This window comes from Equus caballus, chromosome 8, assembly GCF_041296265.1.
Source record: "Equus caballus isolate H_3958 breed thoroughbred chromosome 8, TB-T2T, whole genome shotgun sequence".
Taxonomy (NCBI): domain Eukaryota; kingdom Metazoa; phylum Chordata; class Mammalia; order Perissodactyla; family Equidae; genus Equus; species Equus caballus.
The window spans coordinates 11,926,987-11,942,432 of NC_091691.1; the positions used below are offsets into that span (position 1 = coordinate 11,926,987).

The following is a 15,446-nucleotide window of genomic DNA, read 5'->3' on the forward strand; positions in this document are numbered from 1 at the left end:
CCCATCTGAAGGGCACTGGCTAAGTACGCTCTGATAAATCCAAACGGCGGGATATCACCCAGGCACCTGGACCCACAGAAGGCGGTGGGTCCTTGTGTCGCAACACCTAGGAACACACAGAATATTGCTGTGTTGTTGGGAGAAAAGCAGACTGCAGAACAGTGTATTTATAATACAATACCATCTTAAAAAACCGTGTGTGTATGTGTACAGGTAGGTAAACGGTGGAGAAAGATAGAAATCGCACTGTGAGTACGAGAGGTGGGGAGTGAGGGGGGAAGAAGGCGTGAGGTGACAACAGCGTCTTTTAATCGTATACACTTCAGTTCTGTTCCATGCTTATAATATGCGTGTATTACTTGGTAACTTTTCAAGAATGTTTCTTTCTGTTAGACATACATCTACTTCAAGAAGTTAAACATAGGGGCCAGGCAGGTGGCACAGCGGTTAAGTGGACATGTTCCGCTTTGGAGGCCCAGGGTTCACCGGCTCGGATCCCGGGTGCGGACGTTGCACCACTTGGCACACCATGCTGTGACAGGCATCCCACGTATAAAGTAGAGGAAGATGGGCATGGAGATTAGCTCAGGGCCAGTCTTCCTCAGCAAAAAAAAAAAAAAAAAAAAAAAAGGAGAGGAGGATTGGCGGCATATGTTAGCAGCTCAGGGCTAATCTTCCTCAAAAAAAAAAAAAGCAATTAAACACAGAATTAACCATAAGACCTACCAACTCCATTCCTGGGTATATACCCAGGAATACAAGCAAAAACTCATACACGAATGTTCATAGTAGTTCTATTCACAACAGACAAAAGGTGGAAACAACCCACAAGTCCATCAGCTGACGAATGGATAAACACAATGGGGTCCATCCACACAACGGATATTACCCGGCCATAAGGAGGAACGAAGCACTGACACACTACAATATGGACGGACCGCAAAAACATCATACCAAGGGAAAGAAGCCAGACACAAAAGGTGACGTGTTTCATGATTCCATTTATATGGACTATCCAGAATAGGCAAGTTATGGAGACAGAAAGCAGATTCATAGTTGCAGGGACCAGAGGTGGAGGACGGGCAGTGACTGGGGGGGGTTCTGTCTGGGGTGATGAACGGGTCTGGAACCAGATAGTGGTGACAGGGGCACAACGCTGGGAATATACTTAATGCCGCTGAATTTTTCACTTTAAAATAGTTATAATCCTGGCAGGGCTGCAGTTTGCTAAGCTCTACTCTAGATGATGGAAGGCCATTGAAGAATTTTTTAAACATATTGATTTTAAAATTTTATTTATATTTTATTACATAAACTTTGCATAAATAATACGTGAATCCATTCTCATTGGAAAGGAACCCAAACAATACAGACAAAGCTCACGTCCTTTGGTCCCCTCATTCAGCTATTCAAATACCACCCCCTTCCCGGACAGCAACTGTTATCAGTGGGGAGTGTATTCTGGAAGAACTTTCCAGAACTTTCTCCTTGTGTTATTGTGTGCGTGCATTTTTATGTGTGTGTGTATATACAAAATTCGTTTTTTAAATTTAAAAAATACATTTATTGGGGCCAGCCTGGGGGTACAGCGGTTAAGTGCGCACGTTCCACTTTGGCGGCCCAGGGTTCACCGATTTGGATCCCGGGTGCGGACATGGCACCGCTTGGCACGCCATGCTGTGGTAGGCATCCCACATATAAAGTAGAGGAAGATGGGCACGGATGTTAGCTCAGGGCCAGCCTTCCTCAGCAAAAAGAGGAGAATTGGCAGCAGTTAGCTCAGGGCTGATCTTCCTCAAAAAAAACCAAAACAAAACATTTATTATTCTTAAAAAGTAGTTAACATGGTATATTTTGTTATACGTATTTTACACAATAAAAAAAATTCACTAAAAGAAAACTCTATTTATAGAGACGAACTCTCATTATACTTACAGCAAGGATTAGCTTTTCATCCTTTGTATGTTTTCAAACATATAGAAAATTACAGATGAAATAATAAATTCACCTCGACTCGTCCCCCGGATTCGCTGACAGTCAACGTTCTGCCCCCTGGCTTCACGCAGCTCCTTCTGCTCCCACTGTTGTTCCCACTACAGTATTTTAAAGCGAATGTGAGGGGCTTTCCTTAAATTGGACCCTCTCCCAACCATTTTCAAAGAAATGATTCAGAAGACCCTAGGACCAAAAGCAGGCTAAGCCACTGACCCCAGGCGTGGGGCCCTGGCGCTCAGAGCCAGCTCACCTTTGCTGGGAATTTACGAAGGGCTGGGGACAAGTGGCTCTGAAACCTCGCTCTGGGGTTTAAAACTGCGTAAGTTTCTTAAAAAGTGAAACCTACACCCACCGTCCGATGGAGTCATTCCGCTCCTAGGTATTCACCCAAGAGAAAAGAAAACAGATGTTCCTAGAAAGCCCCGCTCACGGATGTTCACAGCATGTTTATTTGCGATGGCCCCAAACTGGAAAAAACCCAAATGTCCATCAAAGGGGAGCAGAGGGACAAACTGTGCTCTACCCACACAATGGAATACTTCTCGACAATAAAAAGGAATGAATTATCAATACACGCTACAACATGATGAATCTCAGAATAATTATTCTTGGGGCCGGCCTGGTGGCGTAGTGGTTAAGTTTGCGCACTCTGCTTCAGCGGCCCCCAGGGTTCACAGGTTCGGATCCTGGGCGTAGACCTAGCACTCATCAGGCCATGGTATCATGGTGTCCCACATAACACAGAGGAAGATTGGCACAGATGTTAGCTCGGGGCCAATCTTCCTCACCAAAAAAAAAAGGCAAAAAATCTGAGAGAAAGAAGACAGACCAAAAAAAATAAGAAAGCACTGGTTCCATTTCTATAAAAATCTAGAAAAGCAAACTAATCTATAGTAACAGAAAGCAGATGAGTGGTTGCCTGGGGGGGGAGGGATTACAAACAAGAAACTATGTGACCGGAGATGTTCAGTATGTGACCAGGATGACAGTGTTCCAGATGTACACGTGTGTCAAACTCACCAGCCTGCACACTTTAAATATGTGCAGTTTACTATATGTCAATTAGACCTCAATAAAGCTGTTTTTTAAAAAAATTAGAACTCTGCAGAAACCATGAACCACAAACCAGTTATACCTAGAAGTCATTTCATGAGCTTTTTTGTTTTATTAAACAGACTCAAGAAAAATGGGGCTTCCAAGATGGCGCCGTGAGTAGTCCTCTTTGTCTCTCGCCCTTCGAGTCTACAATTATTTGGACACTTATCGCTTGACAAAGGATATCCAGACAGCATCTCAGGACGTCTGAGACACCCACGCGACTATACATCGGAAGGTGGACGGACTTTCCTCCGGGAGGATGTGGAAATAGGTGAAAACTCTCCGACCCCGACGGGCAGCCTAGTACCCGCAAGCGGCTTTCTTCCAACGGACGCCCCCAGAGGATCCACACACATCTAGGGCAGGAGCGAGAACACAACAGAGGAGCGACGGTGGAAACAGGTGACCAGAACCCTACTTAAACCCCCCGCAATTACTCCTAAACGCAGAGGGAAACTTTGGAGTTGCACACCTGAGCCCGCGGGGAGAGTCTCTCCCCGCCATTGGCGGGGAGACCCGGCCTGGTGCTCGGGGCGCCCGGAGGGTCCCAGAGAGAGACACGGTGGGCACGGAGGTCTCCCAGCTGCCGTTGCCCGCCCCGTGGGACTAGGGATTGCCGGAGATCTCGGAGAGGACCGGGGCGGGGGATCTTTCAAAGGCGGGTCCGGCGACCCGGTGGGGAAGCGCCAGAGCTCCGCCAGGCAGCAGACAAAACTCTCTGTCTGCCGGTAGCAGAGGGGCCACGCTGAGCATTCAGAGCTCCCGGCAGAGGCCCGGACAGAAGCCCAGAGGGCGGGGCGACCCCCAGCTGCCGTTGCCCGCCCCGTGGGACTAGGGATTGCCGGAGATCTCGGAGAGGACCGGGGCGGGGGAATTTTCAAAGGCCGGATCGGCGACCCGGAGGGGAAGTGCCGGAGCTCCCCCAGGCAGCAGACAAAACTCTCTGTCTGCCGGTAGCAGAGGGGCCACGCTGAGCACTCAGGGCTCCCGGCACAAGCCCGGACAGAAGCCCAGAGGGCGGGGCGACCCCCAGCTGCCGTTGCCCGCCCCGTGGGACTAGGGATTGCCGGAGATCTCGGAGAGGACCGGGGCGGGGGAACTTTCAAAGGCGGGTCCGGCGATCCGGTGGAGAAGCGCCGGAGCTCCGCCCGGGCAGCAGACAAAACTCTCTGTCTGCCGGTAGCAGAGGGGCCACGCTGAGCATTCAGAGCTCCCGGCAGAGGCCCGGACAGAAGCCCAGAGGGCGGGGCGACCCCCAGCTGCCGTTGCCCGCCCCGTGGGACTAGGGATTGCCGGAGATCTCGGAGAGGACCGGGGCGGGGGAATTTTCAAAGGCCGGATCGGCGACCCGGAGGGGAAGTGCCGGAGCTCCCCCAGGCAGCAGACAAAACTCCCTGTCTGCCGGTAGCAGAGGGGCCACGCTGAGCACTCAGGGCTCCCGGCACAAGCCCGGACAGAAGCCCAGAGGGCGGGGCGACCCCCAGCTGCCGTTGCCCGCCCCGTGGGACTAGGGATTGCCGGAGATCTCGGAGAGGACCGGGGCGGGGGAACTTTCAAAGGCGGGTCCGGCGATCCGGTGGAGAAGCGCCGGAGCTCCGCCCGGGCAGCAGACAAAACTCTCTGTCTGCCGGTAGCAGAGGGGCCACGCTGAGCATTCAGAGCTCCCGGCAGAGGCCCGGACAGAAGCCCAGAGGGCGGGGCGACCCCCAGCTGCCGTTGCCCGCCCCGTGGGACTAGGGATTGCCGGAGATCTCGGAGAGGACCGGGGCGGGGGAATTTTCAAAGGCCGGATCGGCGACCCGGAGGGGAAGTGCCGGAGCTCCCCCAGGCAGCAGACAAAACTCTCTGTCTGCCGGTAGCAGAGGGGCCACGCTGAGCACTCAGGGCTCCCGGCACAAGCCCGGACAGAAGCCCAGAGGGCGGGGCGACCCCCAGCTGCCGTTGCCCGCCCCGTGGGACTAGGGATTGCCGGAGATCTCGGAGAGGACCGGGGCGGGGGAACTTTCAAAGGCGGGTCCGGCGATCCGGTGGAGAAGCGCCGGAGCTCCGCCCGGGCAGCAGACAAAACTCTCTGTCTGCCGGTAGCAGAGGGGCCACGCTGAGCATTCAGAGCTCCCGGCAGAGGCCCGGAGAGAAGCCCAGAGGGCGGGGCGACCCCCAGCTGCCGTTGCCCACCAGGTGAGGCTAGGGATTGCCGGAGATCTCGGAGAGGACTGGGGCTGGAGAGAGTTCCAGAGACCCAGCTTAGTAGCCTAGGGGGAAACCCTACAGGCTCACAGAAGCCTTAGGGAAAGCCTCGGCACAGCACCAGTAGAAGGCACCCAGCCGCCAGCCACAAGGCTGGAAGACCCCAGGGCAAAAGCAGCATAGCTAGGTGTACTAACCACAGACTGTAGAAGATGCCAATAGCTCTCCTGCGACCCATAGAGGACAAGTGAGATTTGGTGGGTGCCGACAGCAACCGAGCGACAAATAAAAGTGATCCCACCCCTGGCCGCTGGAAAAGCCCATAACACCGTTGCAGACCCCAAGGAGAGAGCGCATCTAGGTGGGCAACAACAGTAGGCACCTGCAGTCTGAAGCCCCCCGTGACGGCCCCCACGGCAGAGGAGGGAATCCAAAGGGCCACTGTGGCTACGAAGAGGGGCCCAGGCCCAGTTAGCAACTACGGACAGGGTTCCTGGTTGGTGAAGTATAAACAGCTGCTCCCCCCACCGCAGCAGCTGAAACAAGTGAAAGGAGCAACTAAACTCTATCTCCATGCGGAGGCACAAATCAACATCATCAAGCAATATGAAAAAATACATCAAATCTCCAGAACAGAAAGAAAGTAACAAATACACAGAAAACAATCCCAAAGAAAATGAGATATATAACCTAAATGATGATGACTTCAAAACAGCCATCATTAAAATACTCACTGAGTTAAGAGAGAATTCTGACCGACAACTCAACGAGTTCAGGAGCTATGTCACAAAAGAGTTTGATACGATAAAGAAGAACCAAACAGAAATACTGGAAATGAAGAACACAATAGAGGAGATTAAGAAAAATCTAGATGCTCTGAACAGTAGGGCCGATAATATGGAGGAAAGAATTAGCAATTTGGAAGATGGCAATATAGAATTGTTGCAGGCAGAGGAGGAGAGAGAAGCAAGACTTAAAAGAAATGAAGAAACTCTCCGAGAATTATCAGACACAATTAGGAGATGCAACGTAAGGATTATAGGTATACCAGAGGGAGAAGAGAAGGAGAAAGGGGCAGAAAACCTATTCAAAGAAATAATGGCTGAGAACTTCCCAAATCTGGTGAGGGAGATGGATCTTCAGGTGACAGAAGCCAATAGATCTCCAAACTTTATCAATGCAAGAAGACCAACTCCACGCCATATAGTAGTGAAGCTAGCAAAAGTCAACGACAAGGAGAAAATATTAAGGACAGCCAGGCAAAAGAAACTAACCTACAAAGGAACCCCCATCAGGCTATCAGCAGATTTCTCAGCAGAAACTTTACAGGCTAGAAGAGAGTGGAATGATATATTCAAAAATCTGAAGGACAAAAACCTACAGCCGAGAATTCTCTACCCAGCGAAAATATCCTTCAAATACGATGGAGAAATAAAAACTTTCCCAGATAAACAAAAATTAAGGGAGTTCATTGCCACAAAACCTCCTCTTCAGGAAATCCTCAGGAAAACCCTCATTCCTGAAAAATCCAAAAAAGGAAAGGGACTACAAAACCAAGAGCAGAGGAGATAAGTAGAAGGACAACAACAGAGAGTAGCAGCTCTACATCAGAACAGATTAAACCATGGGACGAGAAACAAAGGAAACTGAAGAAAACCGGAAAACAAGACACAAAATGGTAGTGGTAGGCCACCACGTCTCAATAATCACTCTAAATGTAAACGGATTGAACTCCCCAATCAAAAGACACAGAGTGGCAGGATGGATCAAAGAACAAGATCCAACAATATGCTGCCTCCAGGAAACACACCTCAGCCCCAAAGACAAACACAGACTCAGAGTGAAGGGATGGAGAACAATACTCCAAGCTAATAATGAACAAAAGAAAGCAGGTGTCGCTATACTAATATCAGACAAGGTAGATTTCAAAGCAAAACAGATAAAGAAAGACAAAGAGGGACAGTATATAATGATAAAAGGGACTCTCCACCAAGAAGACATAACACTTATAAATATATACGCACCCAACACAGGAGCACCAAAATTTGTAAAGCAACTCTTAATAGATCTAAAAGAAGACATCAACAACAATACAATAATAGTAGGGGACCTCAACACACCATTAACACCAATGGACAGAACATCCAGACAGAAAATCAACAAGGAAATAATAGAATTAAATGAAAAATTAGACCAGATGGACTTAATAGATATATATAGAACACTTCATCCAAAAACAGCAGGTTACACATTCTTCTCAAGTGCACATGGAACATTCTCAAGGATTGACCATATTTTGGGAACCAAAGCAAACATCAATAAATACAAGAGAGTTGAAATAATATCAAGCATCTTTTCTGATCATAACGCTATTAAACTAGAAATCAACTACAAGAAAAAAGCAGAGAAAGGTGCAAAAATGTGGAGACTAAACAACACGCTTCTCAACAAACAATGGATCATTGAAGAAATTAAAGAAGAAATCAAATATTATCTGGAGACAAATGAAAATGAGAACACGACATACCAAATCATTTGGGATGCAGCAAAAGCAGTCCTAAGAGGGAAATTCATCGCAATACAGGCTCACCTCACTAAACAAGAAAAAGCTCACGTAAGCAACCTCAAACGACACCTAACAGAACTAGAAAAAGAAGAACAAACAAGGCCCAGAGTCAGTAGAAGGAGGGAAATAATAAAAATAAGAGCAGAAATAAACGATATTGAAACAAAAAAGACAATAGAAAGGATCAATGAAACAAAGAGTTGGTTCTTCGAAAGAATTAACAAAATTGACAAACCCCTAGCCAGACTCACCAAGAAAAGAAGAGAGAAATCGCAAATTAATAAAATCAGGAATGACAGAGGAGAAATCACAACAGATACCAACGAAATACAAGAGATCATAAGAGAATACTATGAAAAACTATATGCCAACAAATTGAACAACCTGGAAGAAATGGACAAATTCCTAGACTCCTACAATCTCCCCAAACTGAATCAGGAAGAAATGGAGAATCTGAATAGACCAATCACAAGTAAGGAAATAGAAACGGTAATCAAAAACCTCCCCAAAAACAAGAGTCCAGGACCAGACGGCTTCTCTGGAGAATTCTACCAAACATTCAAAGAAGACTTAATACCTATTCTCCTCAAACTGTTCCAGCAAATTGAGAAAGATGGAGAACTCCCTAACACATTCTATGAAGCCAACATCACTCTGATCCCCAAACCTGACAAGGACAACACAAAGAAGGAGAACTACAGGCCGATATCACTGATGAACATAGATGCAAAAATCCTCAACAAAATTTTGGCAAACCGATTACAGCAATACATCAAAAAGATTATACACCATGATCAAGTGGGATTTATACCAGGGACACAGGGATGGTTCAACATCCGCAAGTCAATCAACGTGATACACTACATTAACAAAATGAAAACCAAAAACCACATGATCATCTCAATAGATGCAGAGAAAGCATTCGACAAGATCCAACACCCATTTATGATAAAAACCCTCAGTAAAATGGGTATAGAAGGAAAGTACCTCAACATAATAAAGGCCATATATGATAGACCCACAGCCAACATCATACTCAATGGACAAAAGCTGAAAGCCATCCCTCTGAGGACAGGAACAAGACAAGGGTGCCCACTTTCACCACTCCTATTCAACATAGTTCTGGAGGTGCTGGCCAGAGCAATTCGGCAGGAAAAAGAAATAAAAGGAATCCAAATAGGTAACGAAGAAGTAAAACTCTCGTTGTTTGCAGACGACATGATCTTATACATAGAAAACCCCAAAGAATCCACAGAAAAACTATTAGAAATAATCAACAACTACAGCAAAGTAGCAGGGTATAAAATTAACGTGCATAAATCAGTAGCATTTCTATACACTAACAATAAACTAACAGAAAAAGAACTCAAGAACTCTATCCCATTCACAATAGCAACGAAAAGAATAAAATACCTTGGGATAAACTTAACCAAGGAAGTGAAGGATCTATACAATGAAAACTACAAGACTCTCTTGAAAGAAATAGGCGATGACATAAAGAGATGGAAAGACATCCCTTGCACATGGATCGGAAGAATAAACATAGTTAAAATGTCCATACTACCTAAAGCAATATACAGATTCAATGCTATCCCAATCAGAATCCCAAGAACATTCTTCACAGAAATTGAACAAACAATCCTAAAATTCATATGGGGCAACAAAAGACCGCGAATTGCTAAAGCAATCCTGAGCAAGAAAAACAAAGCCGGCGGAATCACAATCCCCGATTTCAAAACATACTACAAAGCTACAGTGATCAAAACAGCATGGTACTGGTACAAAAACAGGTCCACAGATCAATGGAACAGAATTGAAAGCCCAGAGATAAAACCACACATCTATGGACAGCTAATCTTCGACAAAGGAGCAGAGGGCCTACAATGGAGAAAAGAAAGTCTCTTCAACAAATGGTGCTGGGAAAACTGGACAGCCACATGCAAAAGATTGAAAATTGACCATTCTTTTTCTCCACACACCAAAATAAACTCAAAATGGATCAAAGACCTAAAGATTAGGCCTGAGACAATAAGTCTTTTGGAAGAGAATATAGGCAGTACACTCTTTGACATCAGTTTCAAAAGAATCTTTTCAGACACTGTAACTCCTCAGTTGAGGGAAACAATAGAAAGAATAAACAAATGGGACTTCATCAGACTAAAGAGCTTCTTCAAGGCAAGGGAAAACAGGATTGAAACAAAAAAACAGCTCACTAATTGGGAAAAAATATTTACAAGCCACTTATCCGACAAAGGGTTAATCTCCATAATATACAAAGAACTCACACTGCTTAACAACAAAAAAACAAACAACCCGATCAAAAAATGGGCAGAGGACATGAACAGACATTTCTCAAAAGAAGATATGAATATGGCCAATAGACACATGAAAAGATGTTCATCATCGCTAATCATCAGGGAAATGCAAATCAAAACTACACTAAGATATCACCTTACCCCCGTTAGATTGGCAAAAACATCCAAAACCAAGAACGACAAATGTTGGAGGGGTTGTGGAGAAAGAGGAACCCTCATACACTGTTGGTGGGAATGCAAACTGGTACAGCCACTATGGAAAACAGTATGGAGATTTCTCAAAAAGTTAAAAATAGAAATACCCTATGACCCAGCCATCCCATTACTGGGTATCTATCCTAAGAACCTGATATCAGATATCTCAAGAGTCCGTTGCACCCCTATGTTCATTGCAGCATTATTTACAATAGCCAAGACGTGGAACCAGCCTACATGCCCAGAAACTAATGATTGGATAAAGAAGATGTGGTATATATACACAATGGAATACTACTCAGCCATAAAAAAAGACGAAATTGGCCCATTCACAACAATGTGGATGGACCTCGAGGGTATTATGTTAAGCGAAATAAGTCAGTCAGAGAAAGACGAATTCTATATGACTCCACTCATAGGTGGAAATTAGTATATTGAGAAGGAGATCTGATTGGTGGTTACCAGGGAAAAGGGGGGGTGGGGGGAGGGTACGGAGGGGGAAGTGGTGTACCCACAACATGACTAACAAAAATGTACAACTGAAATCTCACAAGGTTGTAATCTATCATAACATTAATAAAAAAAAAAAAAAAAATTAAAAAAAAAAAAAAAAAAACAGACAAAAAAAAAAAAAAAACAGACTCAATAAAAACACTTTTTAAGCAATTTAATTGCTGGTCATTGACCTTCTGCTGCTGCTGGGCGACGAGTCAGGGTGGGAAGGGAGCAGGGACCACAATGAGGGAAATTGAGGGGGTTTCTATGAACATTTTCTTATTCTTTATTCATTTCTTAACAAAGCAGGCATTCCTTGATAGGAAAGCCACGTCCCCCCTCCCATCTGCAGAGAAAAAAATAAATACCCAACAATTACATTTGCAAACAGCATTTAACCTGAGGAACAGGAAATCACCACCCATCATGCCAGAAGGGACGTTAAAAGTCCCAGCATCAAAGAAAGAAATGTCTCGTGGTTCACGACAGGTTTCTGGTTCTTCCCCGGCCTTGAAGATCAGGCCAGCTCTTTCTGCATTCAGAACAAGCACCCAGTGGAAAAGAAGATGCGCGAACCCAGCTGCCCCTCACCTTCTCTCCGCGTTCCTTCGAGAGCTCGCCACCCGGCTCGGCACACTGTTCGGATCTGACTTCAGTGCTCGCAGCAGGACTCGAAAACCTGGGAGAGAGGTCCAAGTGACTCTCATGGGGCCAGAATTTGTGACTCCCTCCAGCCCAGCCCGGTCCCTCGCTCAGGAGCCAAGGGGTGAAGCCAGCATTGACATCATCAAAGCAACGCTGTCTGATTTGCTTTGAGAAAAGACACTTCCTTTCGGGTGGCGAAACCGAGCAGGGCCCGGCGGGGACAGCCTACCTTAAACACAGCATCGCCAGGGTGGCAGGAGCCCCAGGCTTGGGTGAAGAGAACTGGGTGCTCGTCCCAGCTCTAGTGCCTCCCCAGTGCAAGAGCCTGGGTCAGGCTTGTGGCCCCACCTGAGCCTCTGTCTCTTCATCTATAAAAAGGGGATAATTAACACCTCCCCACCGTCTTTTGTAGGGCAGATAAGAGGCCACCCAAGGCCCTAATAGCTACAAGAGGGTGTTTAAGGAACAGGGAAGATGCCCCAGAAGGGATCATTAATGGTTGTTGTTAGCAACCCCGGGCACAACAGCAGCCCACTGCGGACCACGGGACTCGGAGGCAGCGGGCTGTCATGGAATGTGGGGGGCGCTGGCCTGTCTCTGCTTCTCCAGGGGACCTTGGCCAAGTCACTGTCGCTTTCTGGGCCTGTTTCCCCACTTGTGAAGGGAAAGAGGGAGAAAGGGGAGTTCTGGGGCTAGAATGTCACCATCTCTGAAGCGTTCTCTAGAGGAGATGCCTAAAGGTCAGTTCAGGGCTGGGGCTGCAGAGCAAAGGGAGGGGAGAGGAATTAGACCGATTAAACTTGACCCAGCAGCCCAGGGTCTGCCTCCCAGGGGGCGTGAGGCCATGCACGAGCTGTTTCTAAACTCGGAGCCTCAGTTTCCCCGTCCGTCAGATGGGAAGCATTCGAGGCAGCAGGAGGACGCAGCGAGAGGAGGCGTGTGAGGTCGCCGGCAGCAGCGGGGCCTCCTTCTCTGTTGTCTGAACTCCGGGCTTCTCAGGCCTGGCGGCACATGAGAATCACTGGGACAACTTTTAAAAACTATCAAAAGGTGAGCCGTGCCCATACCAACTGAATCAGGATCTCTCCAGGTGGGGCCCAGGCATCGGTATTTTTCCAGGTGATTCTGAACGCTGAGAGCCACTGTGCTAACTCTGGCTGGGCTGGCCACCCCGGTTCCCAGGGCCAGGAGGGCAGGCTGCCCAGAGGTCCCACCCCCTGGAAGCTCCATTTCTGACAAAGCGTGTCAGTGGCATGCGTGTCATTAATGAGCTGGTGGACACGCCCAGTGGCATCTCCCTGTGGTAGCTGAGCAGCCACTTGTTGGACAAAAAAGGAGCAAGAGACATCAGAGATCCGGCAAGCTTAGAAAATCATATGAACTAATGGGATTAATAACATCATCTGGAGCTACGAGGCAGGGAGGGCTCCCAGGGGCACTGCGAACCCAACATCAGCTCTCTAGCTCGCTGCCTTCATCCTTTAAGGAAGGTCTCAGCATCATTTCCATTTTGGAGATGAAGGAACCGAGGCTCAAGACCCATCTGATTTTATTTTGCGGGCCGCTGAGGGGCGTTTAGGCTGTCTATGCAGCATCCTCAGACTTCAGGAAATGAAAGCTCAGCTGTGGAGACAGGCAGAGCTGGAAGGACACTGGGCTCCCAACTTCCTTGTGGTACTTCACCTTGCCCAACCGCCTCTGCAAAATGGGCATGTAACCTCCCCCTGTAACGTGCAAAGCTGAGAAGGGACGAGGAAAGCAAGATCCCAGCTCTGCGGCTGGCACACAAGGTACCCGTAGGGGAGCTGTGTTACTTCTCTACTCCTCAGCTTCCTCATCGGAGAAACAGAAGCTGAGGCCACTGGCTCTCGGGGCTGCAGGCAAACCCAGAGAGGGGGTGGCAGGTGCCCAGCATGGAGCCTGGCTCCCTGTGGTTTCCTTCCCTGCGGGGTCTCCGGTGGGGGGACACGAGGCAGCTTGGGGGCTGGGTGACGCCCGTGGGATGTCCCCACTTACAGTTTGGTCAAATCCGCCGACAGGGGCCGGGCCTGGAACGCCCTCCTCCTGATCTCCAGCTTGGCCTCGGAGCCCTCGGCCGTCCAGCCCTTGATCCGTTCCTGGACGCTCACACCTGCTTTCTCCGGCTCTGGGGTGGTGGATGGGGACTCAGGAGTGGCCCGTGGGGGCTCAGACCCCGCTGCCAAGGCCGTGGCGCTCTCCTCCCCGAACAGGCTGATGCGCTTCCTGACGCTGCCCCTGGAGGTCCACTCTGCCGGCGCCAGGACCTCCCCGGCAGCAAATTCTGGGCCTTTCCCCGGCCTGGAGGAAGGGGACTTGGGAGCCTTCTCCAAGTCCCCGTCCAGCTTGGCTCTCCCTTCCCCAAGATTCTGGTCCTCTGTGGGGGTGACCTTGGCCGTGCCCCTGGGGGGACCGAGGCTGCCCATCTCCACCTGCTTAAACAGCATCTTCTCCTTCCGTTCCTGGATCTTCTTGGCCACCTCCAGGAAGTGTGAATCCGGGTCAAGAAGGGGCGCCTCTGCTTTGAGCAAACACTTCTCATCCACTCTGGGCTCGGAGTCGGACCCCTCCGGCCCACGACGCTGGGCGCCGGGACCCGCGGTGGCCTCGGCGGCCGCCTTCCTCAGCAAGGCCTCTCTGCTCTCGAAGCGGGCGGTGAGGTCCACGGACAGGGGCCTGGGCTTCCTCACCCAGGACTTCTCAGGAGGGGTGGGGGGCGCCTTGCCCCCCGCAGCTGCTCCCCCCGGGCCTGGCTGCTGAGGCTGAAGGGAGTCGATGAAAATGGCCGACACCGGCCTTCTCCTCAGGCGAGGCCTGGGCTCCGGGGCAGGGCCCCCCGTGGCCTCCACGCGGCTGGCCTTCGGGAGAGCCTCGGGGGGGCCTGGCTCCTCTTGGGTGGCAGCCGGCCTTGTGTCCTGCGACAGGGGGCCAGGCCGGGGAAGGGCCCCCCCAGGCTTCCGGGAGGGCAGGGCAGGCTTGGCGGCCACTTCAGGCCGCGGACCCGACGGAGCCTCCTGGGACACTCTCGTGTTGGCCTCCGGAGCCCCGTCCCTGCTGCCTGGGCCCAGAGAGGGCCCGGCTTGGGTGGTTTCCAAGAGAACCGTGGCGCTGGGGCTGGGCCGCAGAAACGTGGGCTTGTTGAACAGAGACGAGCTCCTCCGCAGGCCCTCGCCGCCGCCCACCTCCTGCCCCAGCAGGCCGGGCATCCTCTCGCTCGTGGCCTTTGCAGCCACGTCCTGGGGGACCCCACAGGCAGGAGACGGCCTGGCCAGGCTGGGCCGCAAGGACGCAACAACGGGGGGCTTCACGTCGGGGGCCTTGTCCCTGGAGAAGGGCTTGGGGGCGAGTCTGGGCAGGGGGAGCGAGCGGGCCGGGCTGCGGAGGGTGCTCTTCCCGTCCAGGAGCAGCGCCGAGGGGGCCCCCGGGGCGTCCCCGGCCTGGCAGAAGTAGGTCCGTGTCAGGGCATCCTCCTTGGCGATGTCCCCGAGGCCTGGCACTCCCGTCAAGGACGCTATGGAGCTGACCTCGACGACCCGTGTCACCATGGTTACGGCTGTGGGTCCATGGGGATGAGGAGAATCAGAAATGGAGAAGCAACCACTGAAAAAAAGGCAATTTAAAATTCAGTCAGTGTTGGGTGGAAACAGAGAGGTTGAGGGGGCAGGACCGAGAGCCTGGAGCCCCCGGTCTGGACAATAGCCCTCTGCTGACTTCACCGGGCAAGCCTGGGCCAGTCTCCCACCTCTCAGCTCTGGGCAAGGAGAGGGCACTCAAGGCCGTCTCTGAAGTTCCTTCCAGATCGAAGGGTCCGGAAAAGGCACCAAGGTTCATGGAGGCATTCCTGACTCGGAGAATCTCAAGGCCAGCCCTTAAGGTCAAAAGTGATTATCTCTGCTGTACCGATAAGGAAACCAGCTCAGAGAGGCCAAGTC

The 15,446-nt window shown here is 50.1% G+C and overlaps 1 protein-coding gene across 6 annotated transcripts in view; it reads right to left on the reverse strand.

Moving 5' to 3' along the window:
- The window catches only part of KIAA1671, a 187,537-nt gene that overhangs the window by 118,517 nt on the left and 53,574 nt on the right, over positions 1–15,446 (reverse strand). For all 6 annotated transcript variants that reach the window (XM_070219860.1, XM_070219858.1, XM_070219859.1 and 3 more), the window contains exons 2-3: positions 13,513–15,114; positions 11,443–11,530 (exon numbers count right to left, since the gene is read on the reverse strand). In XM_070219860.1, coding sequence (XP_070075961.1) covers positions 11,443–11,530; positions 13,513–15,059 — 1,635 coding nt within the window. In that variant the 5' untranslated portion in view covers positions 15,060–15,114. The remainder of the gene's footprint in view (positions 1–11,442; positions 11,531–13,512; positions 15,115–15,446) is intronic.